The sequence below is a fragment of the Cinclus cinclus genome, chromosome 9 (genome assembly GCF_963662255.1).
Source record: "Cinclus cinclus chromosome 9, bCinCin1.1, whole genome shotgun sequence".
Taxonomy (NCBI): domain Eukaryota; kingdom Metazoa; phylum Chordata; class Aves; order Passeriformes; family Cinclidae; genus Cinclus; species Cinclus cinclus.
In genome coordinates, this window is record NC_085054.1 from 12,414,816 (window position 1) to 12,430,469 (window position 15,654).

The 15,654-nt window shown below is 36.3% G+C and overlaps 2 protein-coding genes across 3 annotated transcripts in view; one reads left to right on the forward strand and one right to left on the reverse strand.

Moving 5' to 3' along the window:
- DPP4 (dipeptidyl peptidase 4) overlaps positions 1-396 on the forward strand; it is a 39,704-nt gene extending 39,308 nt beyond the window's left edge. Inside the window, exon 27 of the mRNA XM_062498009.1 lies at positions 298-396. Coding sequence (XP_062353993.1) covers positions 298-396 — 99 coding nt within the window. The remainder of the gene's footprint in view (positions 1-297) is intronic.
- Positions 397-5,236: 4,840 nt separating this feature from the next.
- The window catches only part of SLC4A10 (solute carrier family 4 member 10), a 112,796-nt gene continuing 102,378 nt past the window's right edge, over positions 5,237-15,654 (reverse strand). For both annotated transcript variants that reach the window (XM_062498601.1, XM_062498600.1), the window contains exons 21-25: positions 15,292-15,465; positions 14,569-14,691; positions 11,767-11,834; positions 9,999-10,115; positions 5,237-5,572 (exon numbers count right to left, since the gene is read on the reverse strand). In XM_062498601.1, the coding sequence (XP_062354585.1) occupies positions 5,506-5,572; positions 9,999-10,115; positions 11,767-11,834; positions 14,569-14,691; positions 15,292-15,465 (549 nt within the window). In that variant the 3' untranslated portion in view covers positions 5,237-5,505. The remainder of the gene's footprint in view (positions 5,573-9,998; positions 10,116-11,766; positions 11,835-14,568; positions 14,692-15,291; positions 15,466-15,654) is intronic.

A 15,654-nucleotide genomic window follows, 5' to 3' on the forward strand; every position in this document is an offset into this window, starting at 1 on the left:
GACTCGAAGGACGTGCAGAGGGAGAGGTCAGGCACCAAGAGCTGAACCTACCCTCCATGGGGACAAGCCACATGTTGGTTTTACACCTTCAGCATAAAAACAGAGCATGTACCACATGCAAAGAAGGGGCTGAAGTGTAATAGGCAGCTTCCTGCCCCATCATGTCTTTGCCTTCATGCTGAAAGCCTCGTGCTAGGATCATTTTAAATGGCTGCACAGGTTTTTGTCTGTCATGTTTCATTTACATCATTTAGATGTAGCTGCAACTAACATTCTCTGTATTTCTCTTTCACACAGTGGTACACTGACAAAGACCATTCCATCTCCGGTCAAGCACATAAGCATATTTATACCCATATGAGCCACTTCATAAAGCAGTGCTTCTCACTGCACTAGCACCAGCATTTTGCTTGTTAGATGGTACTTCTCCAGAGAACTCTCAAGATAATGTACTCTGAGCCAGTATAAATCAAGATGAGATAAGAGTCAGCTCTTGGGATACCGGTGTACACAATGAAATGCTAATCTTTATAATGATTCCTGTTGCCAAGCAACTATTGCATTTTTATTGATTGTATTTAATCATGTCTTAACATCACCAGAATGATGTTGCAGACTTAGAGAAAGCATGGTACTTGCCTGAGTAATTACCTTTTGCTATTTCAGTCTAAAAGAGAAACAATCCAATTTGTTTATCAGGGTAATGAATGATAGAAATGTCACATGGTGATCATTTGCAGAATAAAAATATAATAATGTTTCCATCAAAAATGAAATGAACCCTGGAGTAATTTCTGCAAAAATAAAGAAGAAACATTTTTGCAGAAATTCGTAAGGCTTGATAACTACTATTTTAGAATTGGTATGAGGAATGCTGCAATCTTAATATTTGCAGAATGAAACACTTTATACTGCAGTTCCTGAAGTGAGTGTGTTTTCTCTGCAATCTCTTGTATTGCAGTTGCAGAACTCTTTCAAGGCAAGTATGTAACCAGCTTTCACCAAAGATTTTGAATGATACCTAATCAAACCAATGGCACTGAATTTCTTTGTGTGCTATCATATAGTACTGTGATTTTTTGCTTATTTTAGAGTAAAAAAAAAAGGCTGCTACTCTGGGAACCTGCACTGCAAAATCTCCTCTGGGAATTTGACAAAAATCCCATTGTTTTAATGTAGAAGCTGCTCATGTACTGATGAATAGGAAGTGGTTCTTACACTCAAAGTATTGCAATGCAAACTAGCAGTCACTTAAAGCAAGACCTGGACTGTCACTCTCCTGTGAACATGCTCTTTGACAAAACTGCTTTTCCTTACAGCCTACCAATAAATATATGCTTTCTTTACAGCACTTCAGGTAGGCTTCTCTAGCTAATCTGAGAATTAGTTTTCCCAATTTCTCATAGAAAAAATGCAATCAACTCATATTAAAGATTGTGCTGCTTTAAAATAATAAATACATTAATTTATGAAAAGAGGTGTAGTCCATATTATTGAAAATACTGCTTCTGAAAAAGAACAGTTTTTTTTTTAATTGCCATTAATTTTGAGGATGACTTAGAGTGAAGCTTTAGATTTTGTGTAATGGTATCATGTAATGGAGTGTGACTTGATTATCTAACTTAGCTTCTTGATATTACATGCCAGCATCCGATTCTGTCTATATTGTGGGTTATTAGTGACATTAGGTGTGAATGAAAAGTACTTATGCAGACAGATAAAGCGTGGGGAGGAATGTTAAGACACATTGTATAGCTTGTCCTTAAAGGTGAAAGCCTCAAATAGAAAATTAGATTTTGTTTTCACAAACTAACAATTTCTTGACTCACAAAATAAGAGAGATGGGTGGTTTTGTTCTGTTTGTTGGGGTTTTTTTTAAAACACACTGGAACTGGATTTTGCAAATATCATCTTGGGTTCAAGGCAGTAGTGGCTCTAATGTGGCACCACCGTTGAAGTTCTCCAGAGGCTATATTATCACATCTCTCATTTTTTTGACTCAAGGCAAAGAAACCTTAATCAGTATAAGGTAGATCCCAGCAATACTGACAAAAAAAAATATCATTATCATCATATGGCTTTTGTATGCAAGAGTAAACAGATTTATTTTAATGTTAGCAGTCACACTGTCTTAAAGACAAAAAAAGTGTGTTTCTGTAATCCAAAAACCTACTTTCACCAGGCTCGCATTAGATAAGTGCAAGAATTAGTATAATCAAAGAAACATTTTAAAAAATAAAAAGTGAAACTAGAAATTATATGGCCTAAGTCTTTCATTAAGATGCAATTCTTTGCATCTGACCTACCTTAATGATTCTAGCTTCTCACTGGGGAACTTTTGTGTGCTCTCAGTGCATCATCCCCTTTAACTGTCTTATCTGTGAGGCATATCAGAATGCAATGCTAATTATCTTTCTTTGCCTGGAAAGCATCTTCTAAGATAGGCTGCTAATAGACAATGATACAACTTTTAAAACAAAAGCAAGTTTTATTATATGAGCACAGGTAAATGACTAAAACTGAGGCCAGAGCATATCTAGCTCATTTCATTAATGTCCAAAGCTAGAAATCATTTGTGCCTAAATTACTGTAACATGCTAGTTAGTTACACACCTACCAATTACTTTTTTTCTCTGTTTATTTTCCTATGTGAAATGGGTGTTTAAGTTTGTTGTACAATACACTTTGTGTAAAACCCTAACAGAGCAACTGAAGCTTGAAGTGCCACTGTTACCACTGTTAGGCTGGGAGACTTCGAGTCTTTGGTTTAATAACTGGTGGAGAAGCTCAAAGGGGATTTAAGTAAGATGGAGTCAGTACTGTATGTAGGACTGTAATTTATGGCCTTACCGTTTTTCCACAGCAGAAATTTAGGGTTCTGAGAAGAGCAGAAGCATTTTAAATTATATGACTTTACCTGTTGCTCTCTTAAAATATCCAACGACTCCTGCTTGATCCACATCATCTCTCTCAGGAGGAAGAGGGACCAACACATGAGTAGTAAATTGGAGCTTCATTGCCATTCTCTGCCTGCAGCAGTGAGCTCTGAGCTGTCCCCAGAGTCCCACTTACTGTTAAGGTCAGAGCAGGTACACCACTGCCAGCTGCACCCAGGAAGCCAGCACTCACAGCCTTGCCTGTTTCAGTGAGATCCCACTTGAAAGGGGAGCGAGCCATGCTGGGCTCTACCACTCATTAATTTGAGAAGCACATTCAGGTCAGGTATACATTTCAAATACTGCATGACACTGCAAACCTATTCTGGGTTTTGCAGTATAAAAATAAAAGTGAAAATTAGTTAGGATAAATATTTATTTTCACATAACATATCTTAATTGTGAAAAACACAGTCGTCTATTCACATGTACACATAAACTTCTGTAATAAATTACATCCAAGAAATTGAGTAATTTTGACCAGGAATATGAAATTAGAAGTAAATATAGCACTACATATGCTTTATATTGTGTGTGATTTCAGAATGTTAAGATTAACATTGGAAAAGCACTTAAATTCACGCAATACCAGAGTGTTTTAAAATAAAACCACTCTGAAATACTGAACAGAAATACAGAATGCCATTGAATACACTGATTTCTTAATATTCTAAGAGTTGGTCAAATGAAGCTAATACATTTTGATTGTATACATTATCTGTAACAAAGTCAGCAACATGTTAAAACACCATCAGGCTGCTTTCAGGACAAACCAGTATTGAGCTTCTATACTAACCTTAAAACAATTGGAATCTTACAATTTATCATCAAGTACACAAAACAAAGCATTAACCTTAATGCATCAGCATTTTTTTCCTAAATTTACATATACAAACATTGAATTAGATGTAAATCTTTCTTTGTGTCCATCAGATTTTTTTTTCTCCATAAAAATGGCTTTTAATGGGCTTTCTTAATGCTAAGGTAAATTTAGAACAGTGACCCTATTAAGTTTGCAGCAAAATGCATTTATATATGGCTAAAGTATTAAAACATACATACTCACATACAAAAAAAACCATTGGAATACTTTAAATGTGCTGAATGGGAAAACTTGTTCACAAGGTGTATAGAAAATTAGGGTATTTGGGAAGGCTGGGGAATGTTAGAGCCCTATGGATGTTCTTACAGAGATTGCAAGACTACAATTCTTATTTTTAGGATTTAAAGTTACAGCATAACACTGAGAGTTAGCTTTAATTTTAATAATTTAAAAATTTATCTTAAAAAATTTAAAAATCGGTGAATTCCAAATAACACAATAAAACTTTAGCTCCACATCCCTATTCGTTCAATACCTAATCTCACAGTCTTTTACACAAAAGACCAGCTTGAAGGATCAGGCAGTAACAAAATCCATTACAAAAAATGTAATAGCTCTAAAGCCACATTTTACTTTGAAACGTTGTTTTTATATTTTAATCAATATGTACTTGATGGAATAATGAAGAGATAAAGAGTTGTAACAAAACAACAGCAGGATACCCATTTAAGTATTATACACAATCTCTGAAACTAAGGTTTACAGTTGTTAGTGGAGAAAAGACAATATAAATACACCCTTTATGTGGTTGAATTTCAGGCAATAAAGGGCAAGATCATTGGGCAGGTGATAAAGCTGCATGTGGGGTATAGTTTGTATCTACAAAATTTTCCCTATTATAAAATAATGGATTGATTAATGACAAAATGCATTTGTTTGGCCTATCATGGCAACATTCATACAAGATAGGATACTGTAATCACAAATTGCATTTTAAGAAATACTGTATCCCTGTTTCACATCAATGGATGTGGTGGTGTTCTTTAGCTAAGGTGAGAAAATGCTTTAATATATCATTTTATATATATATTTATATATATATATAGGACTATGTTCCAGTTACATACAAATTTTAATATTAAATACACTGTATTAAATCAAGGAAAACTTCACAAATACAGAATTCTGACCCTGCAATTCACATTGCAAAAGCAATCCATGACTTCAAAAGGACAGATTAAGGAGGAAAGGATTATCCTTGTTAGTTTCTTTACAAGGTCAGATCAGTTGTTATTTTATAAACTTCTTAATGTTTTCTTGTCGGTTTGGGTCTCCTGAAATCATTTAGTAGTTAGGTGATTTAAAAAAAAAAATTGGAACAAGGGTTTTCAAGTTCATCTTGAATCAAGATTATTAAGTATTCTCACACAGAAAAAGTAGCAAAATACAGTACAAACCTATTAACAGGAAAGTTGAATTTGAAAGAAAATTTGCTTCTTACATTTCTGATACAAGTACTGATAAATGGCCAAGATCAGCAACAAACACAAGGATTTTTTGCATTGGCTACTGCAGACATTTACAATGATACTAGACAAGGTAGACAAGGTGGAATGAGACAAGTATTGCACTACATTACCTGTGCTAGTTTGAGATGAAAGACAGAAGTTACAAGGTAAATCATTTATATTCAGTGGTTGTGGCACTCCTTTAATTTGTTTGTAAAAAAATTACTTGAAGAGCAAGTCATAGACAAGTCTCCCGGTCAACACCTTTCCCTGAGTCAGCTTTCTTCTCTTTTCTGATTTCAGCACTAGGAAACGAAAGGGGAAACAAAAAAAAAAAATAGAGTTACAGTAGCATTATCTCTCACACACACACACAGACACACACACACACACACATATATATATTATCTACCTGAAAACCAACATTGCACAGATACTTTGTTTTTCATGCTTCATGGCACAAACTGGGAAAGCAAGTGAAAATTTCAGTGCTGAATGGTGTAGAAGACATCAGCCAGCATTTTAGTGACAAGGTAGGTAAAGAACTTAAGATGTACAGACAGCCAGCATGCAAGCAAAGATAGCCACATCTATTTTTCTTTTTGGGAAAATGCAACTTAATTTGCTAAATAATGGCAGTGGTACAGTTTTCAGACAATACTAGCACATTCTTAAATGGAACAAGCAAGAGGTCACAGTAAGTATTTCTTGTCTTTAAAATGTGTTCTCTTGTTCACTGTACATTTAGAAGGCATGTTTCTGAATTAGAGTAGTGCAAGCCAATATCCAACATATATTTGGCTTTCAGTCTTGACTGGGGAGAGCCAAAGCCTGGGGAGGATGGGGAGAGACAATATTCCCCATGTGGAATGTAATACATACTTCCTCATGTATACATTATAAGGAAATAAATTAAAAAAAAAAAGCCTGAAAAATCAGACAAAAGGTGTATCATTCAAAACACTAAACCAGAGTTCAAATTTGGATTCAGCTTTTTTTTTTCCCCAGTTAAAACAATGTTGATTTGCCTAGAGAAAGCAATATACGTGCAAAGCAGATGAGTCTCTGTGTGTGTGAGTGTCCTAATTTACAACAGTGTAAATAAATAAAAAGTCATGTTCTTCCAATGAGTCTCAGTCACAGTATGAAAATGCAAAGAGGCTTCCACAACACAGGCAAACCAAGCCTTCAACAAAGAGTGGCAGGGTATCTAAAAAAAAACCAGATGGTTCTGCGAACAAACCTGTAGCAAGCAAAAACCTACCAGGTTTCATGGGAATAATTCCTTAACTAGAATGAATGAGAAATAGGCTGAGTTACACAAGGCTTAAAGAAAGCAAGATCAATTCTCAAATTCTTAAGGCGATTCATGCACAATTCTACAATCATTTGACATTTTTCTTCACATAAAAATTGCTTTAAGGATACAATTCAGTTCAGCCAAAGCTTACTTCTATGCCTATGGCAGCTTCCAGAGGTGTTAATGGAAATAGCTAAAGAATACCAACTTCTGCCACTTCAACTGCCAAATCTGTCACCTTCTGTAGAACAGTGATAGAATTGGGTATGTTACACTTCCTGCACACAAAGGGTATGCAAACAAGTTCCAGAGGGGGGTGAATTGAAAGTGCAGCAGTACAGCAGGCAGGGAGTTACCTGTGCTTAGTAAAAGCAAACACTGAGGTGTTTTGTGCCTTACAGTCTATAATATTTCCACGTTTTAGGTGCCTCTGTGATACCAGGAAAGTCTTCCTTCTATTTAGGATTCACATCTCTGAGCAGCTCCTGCAGAGGTGGGCTTTAATGCCTTGAGAAATTTGGAAAAAAAAGGACAAGTCCAGTCTTTTTCCAGTAAAACACGTCACTGGTGGATCTGTAAAAGAGTTGGAGCTCTCTTCCTCCCTACCAAGGGAGCAGTCTAAAAAGCCTGAGCAGGAAGGTCTGGGATGTGGGATTTTCATATCTTCATGGGATACTCACTCATGCCATCTACAAATGACAGATGCCTCTTTCTCCAATACTTTTAGAAGACCAGCTAAGTCTATCTCCTATCCATGGTCAGATCTGCACACACTTTGAAATTGCTCTCTGAAGGGCTTAATATTATAAGCAAAGACAGAGGAATGTTTATTTTCATGTACCAGAGAGGGATAGATGCCTTGTTCAGTTCTACCAAGAAAGGCTCAAAGGCACACCTTTAGGCCCCTGGGAATTTTAGTAATAAAAAAATGCAAGCTGGAAAATTGCAAAGTTCAGGTGCTTCTGCAGCTAGGCAACTTGACTGAATCCCATGTAAGTCCTCTCTTTAGATAGGTAAAAACATTCAGGAGCCTGGGGTGTAAGAGCTCTCTCACACTATGCTACTTCACAGAATCAGGTCCAGGGCACATCTTGTGATAGAAATTATCCAAGCATCAGGCTGGGAAGTCATTTGTATAAACTCTTCCTGCCTAACATCTCTTTTTGTAGATGATCTTAGCTTATAATTGGCCAAGTCAACTCAGCAATTAATTACGAGTAGCTTCTTGTTAATTGCTCAATGCCTCGCATAAAAGGCGTTACATAAAATCATAGTACACTATCGTGATTTAATTATCCCCATTTAATAATATTTTGAGATACAAGGAAGCAGAACTGACAGCAGAAAGGGAGTACTAAATATCATGTAGTTGAACTTCACAAGGCTTCAGTAAAATTTATTTCAAAATGAGAAGTTTTTTCCCCCTCAATGATAAGGTACCCTGCACTGCAGAAATTGTGTCATCTAATAGTGCTGATCTTGATCATTTGCAAAAATTATCCTTACAACTGCTACTATTCCAAGCTTTTTTTTCCCTCAGTAATTACCTAGGACTGAATTATATCTTCATGTAATGATACATGCATTATGGTTTATAATATTTTTGTAGTCCTATTCCTAATATGACTTAAGATTAAAGTTACTTATGGCTTCACTTATCAGAATGGAAGTCTTTCAGGGTTAGAGCTCTTTGAATCTACTCCTCTCTCAGCATCTGAGACAAGCTAGAGAGCCTGAAAAATGCAGGATTTCAGTGTCATTAAGGCTGTTCCTTTACAACAGGACTCTCATCAACCAGAAAAATCTTTTCTCCTGAGTCTTTGTTTTCAAGATAAAATATACAAGAACAGATTTAAAATGAGACCTTTAGAACATTAGTTTCTATTGCACTGCAGTTTAAAGGCAAAAAACTCTTATCTGAGCCACAATCTGTGTGGCTGCTCTTTGTTCAGAGGGTCATGTTTACATCATCAGTCACACCTCCGAGGAAAGCAACATCCACCAGGAAAACTACAACTCCTGTGTACCCAGGAGCTGTGAATGCACTACATCAGGTTCTTCTCCAGACTTTCACAGCCTGGACAGCAGAGGCACTTGGCATAAAAAAACCCTCCAGTACATCCTCCTCCCATGCACCACACTGACTTCAGTGACAGGATCCTTTTCAGTCCATGTGCAGGGTGGAAAGCAAACAAGAGCTACTTTGACTGTCAGTGAAATATCAAAATGACCACACCAGTGGGCTGCTCCATAGGTGTCTGATTCTCTGGTCATCAACTGCTCAGTCATGTTTATGCAGTGCAGGGTAAGGAACAACACCGAAAGGCAGCATGCCATTTTGGGGTGATAAAATTAAAAAGCACGTATCACTACAAGTGTTCTCTTACTGCATCTTTTCACCTTGAAAGAATGACTAGCTGCTTCAAACATGGGCTTTTGAAAACTATATTTAGAAATGGGCAGAATTAATTATATATTTTTAAAAAGATGACGAGTAATAAATTCAGATTGACATTGGAATATACTACACTATTTTAATACACCATTTAAAATAGAGTAAATTTCAAATTCTAATATTTGGGACTTTAACGAAGACATTTTACATTCTTATTTGAAATTTCTTCTTGTTCTGTCTCCCCAAAAACTATACAAAGTCAACTTATTTGGGTTCCAAGGTGACACCATTTTGAATTGGAAGACACAATCAAGGAAAAGGTTGGGGACAGGGTCTTACCTTTGGGAATCAGCTTCTAGAGTGATTAGGAAGGGGAGCTTATGACAGAAGTGTGGTACAAAACAATTAAATAGAAAATAGTTAAATTTTAAATTTATGGAAGCAGAGGAAAAAATTCTCTAAGAAAATCACACTGTGCTTGAATTTAGTATTTTCTTATTCCTGCAGTAACTCAAGCACAGATAAAATATTGTGGCTTCATTTTACTGGACTAAAATTTAAAATTATTTAACTGTTTTGAGTACAAGTGAAGTAGGCAGAAAAATGTAAAGAAATTATGCAATCATAAAATTATTTTCACTCCAAATATTATTAGATTGCATTCAGAGTCCTGGGTTCTTCATACAGCTATTTCCAGGGCAGTGATGATCACTTCTTTTTCAAGAGGAAAGAACAAAAGCAAGCAGAACAAACACAACAGCTGTTGTGCAATATCCAGGTGGAGGTTGGTGGTTCATCACACAAGCATCAGGCATGCTCAGCTTCATTTTCCACTGGAACATAACTAAGTACCATGCAAATATTTGTGATTTCTGTTTTTAAATAGTGAATTTGTGTTTTGAGCTCCAAATATTATGACTGAACATAAGAAATAAAACTGCAAAATGCTAAAAATCTTTCTAATCCCTAGCAAAATATTCTAATATTGGTTTGACACCAATATATGAATAATAATGAAGTAAAAAAAAATTAAGACCTTTTAGAAGGAAAGCTTGACTCCTTATCTTTTGCGTTCTCTGAGGATATCAACAGTGTCTTCCACACAGCAGTTTTTGCCATTTCATCAGAAATGTTTATCACAGATGGGTCGTCTCTAGACAAGAATGAAAGTAAATACACAATAAAACAATCAGCAATGAGCCTTTTTACTTATTAACTCAATAAAAGTCCTTGAAAACCAATAGCGATGACAATGATTAAGTGCAATGCAAGTTAAGAAATTCTTAAACTTCAGAAGTCCTGAACAATTACTTAAAGAGTCTCTCAGAACATCTTAGCACTTTTTAGCATTTTCTTCCTCCAACAGCAATTAATCACAGTGACATTAATAAAATTTATTTTGTAACTCCCAACTAAAGAACAAGAGAAAAATGAAGAACTGTGAAATTAAATATTGGCCAAGATCTCACAGCATGGTAGTGGCATCACTGGATTAAACACAAGTCCCAAAATGTCCTACTTATGTTCTGAAATTCCACCTGCTTTTAAAACAATTTTAAAAGCAATCAAAAGCCTTAACAAAATATTTAAGAGAGCTAATAAGAATGTCCCAATTAAACAAACTAATCACTGCCCTTAAGTAGCACTTTGTAGCCATTATGTTCTTTGCTTTACCTGGACTGCTCCAAACATGCATTTATACACTTAGGAGTAATAAAATCTTGACTGTTTTAAGGGACTGCCTGTACATGATTCCTGACTTCATGGTTACATATGCTTGGCATTCAGTAGTCCCTCAGTGACCTTGCTGTTGTGTGTTTTGGGGAAGCACTTTAACCACCAATACCTTTAGCTGCAGGACTGCAACCCTTACAGTACAGAGGGTCAGGTATTATCCAGACAGCTCTACCAGCATCAACACACAATGGAGATTGATAGAGATCACACTGCAAGGTAAATTAAGCTACATATTGCTAATATAAATTACAACAAAAAGGTATGGACAAAACAAGAAAAAAGGAGGCCATTAGTAGTGTGATGGGTCAAAAGGAATAGGCCAGGATTGTTCTGAGACAGTTACAAATCTCCTGATTTGCATTAGGACACACTAGGGTAACTGTGTTAAAATGTTAGAGAGAAGGCCAATCTAAGATGGTGTTCCTATGAACTCACATTAATGAAGAGGTTACTGTCACCTGATATTTCAAACCTTTTATGAAGAATTTCTTTCTAAAAACTTCAAATTATATTAATTCTTTATGGGCTGGCAACACGTATTATTACTATCTATAACACAGATGTTCATGCTTTTTTAGTTGTGTCAACCCTGCATTATGCTTCGTCTACCTGGGACAGCTCTTGATTCACTCATTGTCTTACATAACAGGATTTGATGAGAATGTTTTAGAATGCAATAAATACTGTAAGAACCTAGTTTTTTCTGCAGTGTTCAAAACCTTTCCTGGATCCCTGCTTGCATCAGGGTGAAGGGGTAGACCTGCTGTACATCTTCCTTTTGCACTGTGCATGTCAGAAGCCAAAGTTCATTGTGAACAATCTGATCCTGCAGTCCTGCTCAATGGAAAACTTCCAGCTAGTGTGTTGTCTTCTAGGGAATCATGTGAGATCATGTAGAAAGACTAGAAAAGGGCTGACCTTGTTAAATGCTGCAGTGTATGGTTCAGTTCACCTATCTGTACCAGACAAACATCCTCCTGATACTCAGTAAGCGTTAAGAATAAATATCGTGGCGTATATACTTTATTTAATTGCAACTCACCTAAAAATGGAAAGGTATAGTTTACCTGTAATGTCCTTCTAGTGGTAACTGAACAGTCCCTTCCTCTTCCATTGCTAACATGCTTTGCTCTTCCTAGAACAAAGGAATTTAGGCATGAGACAGGATGTGAAATTGTGAAAAGTGAAATTGTTTTACTGTAATCATCTTTCTATTTTCTTTAATATTAAGTATTTATTTGAAGTTCTTAAAGTAAGATACTTTTCAACTTTTACTTTAAATAGTTGACATTCAAAACCTTCTATTTTAAAAGATGTATCTTCACTTATGCTATTTTCCAATGCCAAAGAAAGCATTGTCTTGTAACAATGAAGAGGAAAATTAGTAACAGTGAGTGAACAACTGTCAGATGAATTTTAAATAATATTGATAACAGGATATAGGCATTGATGTTTACATGCAAAAAAATAGGGAAGATGATTTAAGTTCACACACACAGTTTTAATACTTATAAAACTGATTAATACTGATTTTTCAGTGAAAGGTAGTAAAACAAGAGATCCAAAATTATTTTTTACTTGAAGAGAATTAGGAGATAAATCTACCAAAAACCTTATGTAAAGTAATTATAAATTTAGCAGATCTGTCTTAGCAGAAGGGGAGAAGAATAGAACATCTCTCAAGCACCATGTTCTGCCTGCAAGAACAAAGGAAAACAAGTCCTCCAGAAGAGGGTTCTCAATGTCCACACCCCTTAGGTCAGGATAACCACAACTAGGAGGTCAACAAGTCTTAGCAGGAACATAACCATCAAATCCTGCTCTAACATCATTGCAGTCTGGGTGTGAGGCCAACAGACACTTGCAGACCTCCACAGCTTTCTTCCCTTTATTAACAGTTTTCACCAGTGCCTGTCTGAAAGCATGGGTTGGCTAAACAGAGAATTTATCATTTTCTGGCAGAACACCAAAGCCCCACATGCATCAAAAACACTGATTGTTGTTACTAGCTGCAAGAGCCAGTACAGTTTTCCAAAATAGTAGAATTCAATTTCTCTCTGATCAGAAATTTGTTTCTCCAATACTTTATTATTACAACTATTTCAACAGTCACAATATTTTATTTCTTCAAATGTTAAAGTGCTTTGTTCATTCTTGTCTCAGAAAGACTTCATTGATTAACATCAAAGTGGCTTCCAAAGGAGGTCTGTGAGGAGAAGGCACGTATCATATCCACTTTAAATGCACAGAGCCCTGGAAAAAACATGGCCTAAAAATATAAAAACAACTTAAGTGATGAAATTAGGATCCAATCAAGTAAGTTTCAGATCCTGTCAACTATATTTCTGAATATTCTTGTGGGTAGAATACTTCTATTTTTAAAAGCTGTGTGATAGCAACTCTCCAATTAATTCCTTAGGCTACATGTCAGAAGTTTTTTATTACTAGTTAATTTTGTCATTTCCAGGCTTCACAGCTTCATAAGTTTTTGACAGTTGAACAGTTTTAATAATAGCTCTAAATATTTAGAAATGCCAAAATATGTAAAAATAACCTCTCAAAATAGACAGTGAATGAAATAAAATCACACCAGTAGATTTTCCCAGTTTTGTTTCCTGATGCCATCCTATCAAGCAAGGGAAGGAAAGTGACATATAACCAAAACATAAGGATAGCAAGGAATTCTTTCCAATCACCAGGCCCACAAGAAGAGAGCTACCTTGGTTACTTCTGGTTACTCTGAATTGTGATGACAACAGACACTGTGCAGAAGCAACTTCTGGTCTGCTTTGATTCGAGGGAGAAAACAATGACTCATATATTTTGATTTCAGCCTGGAAATTTTACAGGCACATACTAAATAGTAAATAATCATCTTGATGTTTCTTACAGGTAAAATCTTTTCCCCAAAATGACAGAATGTTGACTGTGGCAGGGAAATCAAAGTTAAAAGTTCTCCTGGTTACAGATGAGGCAGGGAGTTTTCAAAGGTCACAGAAGAATCAATCCTAAAGGCAGAGTAATCTAATCTACACATTCAAATTACTAGCTCATGTCGTATTTCTGCAAATAAAGCTACTAATGGGAATCCTTAACACACACATTTCACTGGTCTTGGATCACATCTCATGGCATCCCTAAGGATAATTTTCAAGTTCATAAGAAATTATCTGAAAAACATATTATTTGAAATAAAACAAGGAGTCCCGATCTGTAACAGCCAACAGGGTGGTAACACCACAGGATGCAAGTCAGAGTCAGAGCATCTGGTTAACAGGGTTAGCAGTGTCACTGGTGCTTTCTTTGCAGAGTCACAGTAAATTGTTTCTGCAGTAGCAGAAGGATAGCTCTGGCCCAGAGTGTAACTGGGACACTGCACAGGGTTATGACACTGCTGAGCAGAAAGGGCACAGAGTGATGGATGCCACGTGCCCTGTGTAAGGCTCAGAGGCAGCTGGGACATCCAGAGCCTGCCTTAAATTCTGCATTTCTCTCCTCAACATCTCCTGCAGGGATGAGACCCAGCCCAGTGCAGCATCCCTGGGGCTGGGACCTGAGGGCTTTCCTACAGGCACAGGTTCATCTCTGCACATGCTCTGAGTGGGTCTCAGAAGCAATCCCCAGCAGTACTGTGGATAATCTTCTGTATGACAGTATGGCAGCCTAAGAATCTACAGCCCCTCCTAGGCCTATCAGACTTATAACCTTAAAAGCACTTGTGCAAAATATGACAGTATTATACTTCGAGACTGTCAGTATCACATTCCACTGCCTGGTGCATGGAATGTGCCTTCCAGAATTTTCTCTGAATGTCCAAAGGAGAAATTTATAAATTGCTACACAAAAAGAAACCTGCAACCATGACCTACCTCTTTCTCAGCATCTTCCAGTTTCTTTTTCTTGCTCTCAGGCATCAAATCATCTAACCAACTGAGCTCCCGCTTGGTAAAAAAGAAATCCATGAGTTTTCGGACAAACACCAAAGCTAGGACCTGCAAAGATATTAATTCAAAGAATTGGAAATCAGGCAAGTAAAACGGACAAATACACTTATTGAGGAATACTTCCAAAAGTGACCAGTTTGTGGCTAGAATTTTATCCTTTAATTTGAATAAGATAACAGCTGCTACTCCTTTGTTCAAATGAAGCATGGCTAGAAGCATTTAACAATCACTGAGGTCAGTAAATATCTTCTATTAGTGAAATCATCAGAGAAATCACTTGAGCATAAGACCATCTTTATTTCTCCCAAGACACAGAACTGGCAGGCTCCTCAGTTCAATAAGCAGTCTTCCTTAAAAAGTCAATGTTCTTTCTGTAACAGGATTTAGTAATATTACTTAAATTCTAAAAATCAAATAAATTTTACTATTTTTTCTATAAGAGAAGAATTTTCCCTAAGAGAATTTGAGATATCCACACATAGGACTCAAACCAGAGATTAAATGTCTAATTTTTTGTTACTTAGAACATTGGAAATTGTCCTTGAACATCAAAGAAATATTACAATTATCTGCCCAAAATTACTTCTTCAGTAATCATTATCCACAAGTGAAAAGGGATTTTTTAGATGAAATAAAAAAATTCCATACCATCATAGGAAAGACAATGGCGGCTCTTGAAACCTTTATAATCCAGAGAAGCACAAGACAACTCAGCTGAATTATAGTGAAGAGATGGACCTTTCTAAGAGGAACATGCCTTAAATAAATAAAATCTGGCTGGTGCTTTGCAGGCATCCAGAATAACTTTATCCTGTCAAAAAGCTGAAAGAGAAAATTTTAAAAGTTTGGATCAAAATGAGGAGTAAGGATCATCTATGCTGGCATTTGCACACTGCCTAATAGATCCTGAATATCCAAAAAACCTGGCTTGTTATTCTAAAGGCAAAAACTACATAACACACAGAAGCACAGGAGAGACTTCCTCAGTTACAACCATAAACCTTTGATCTA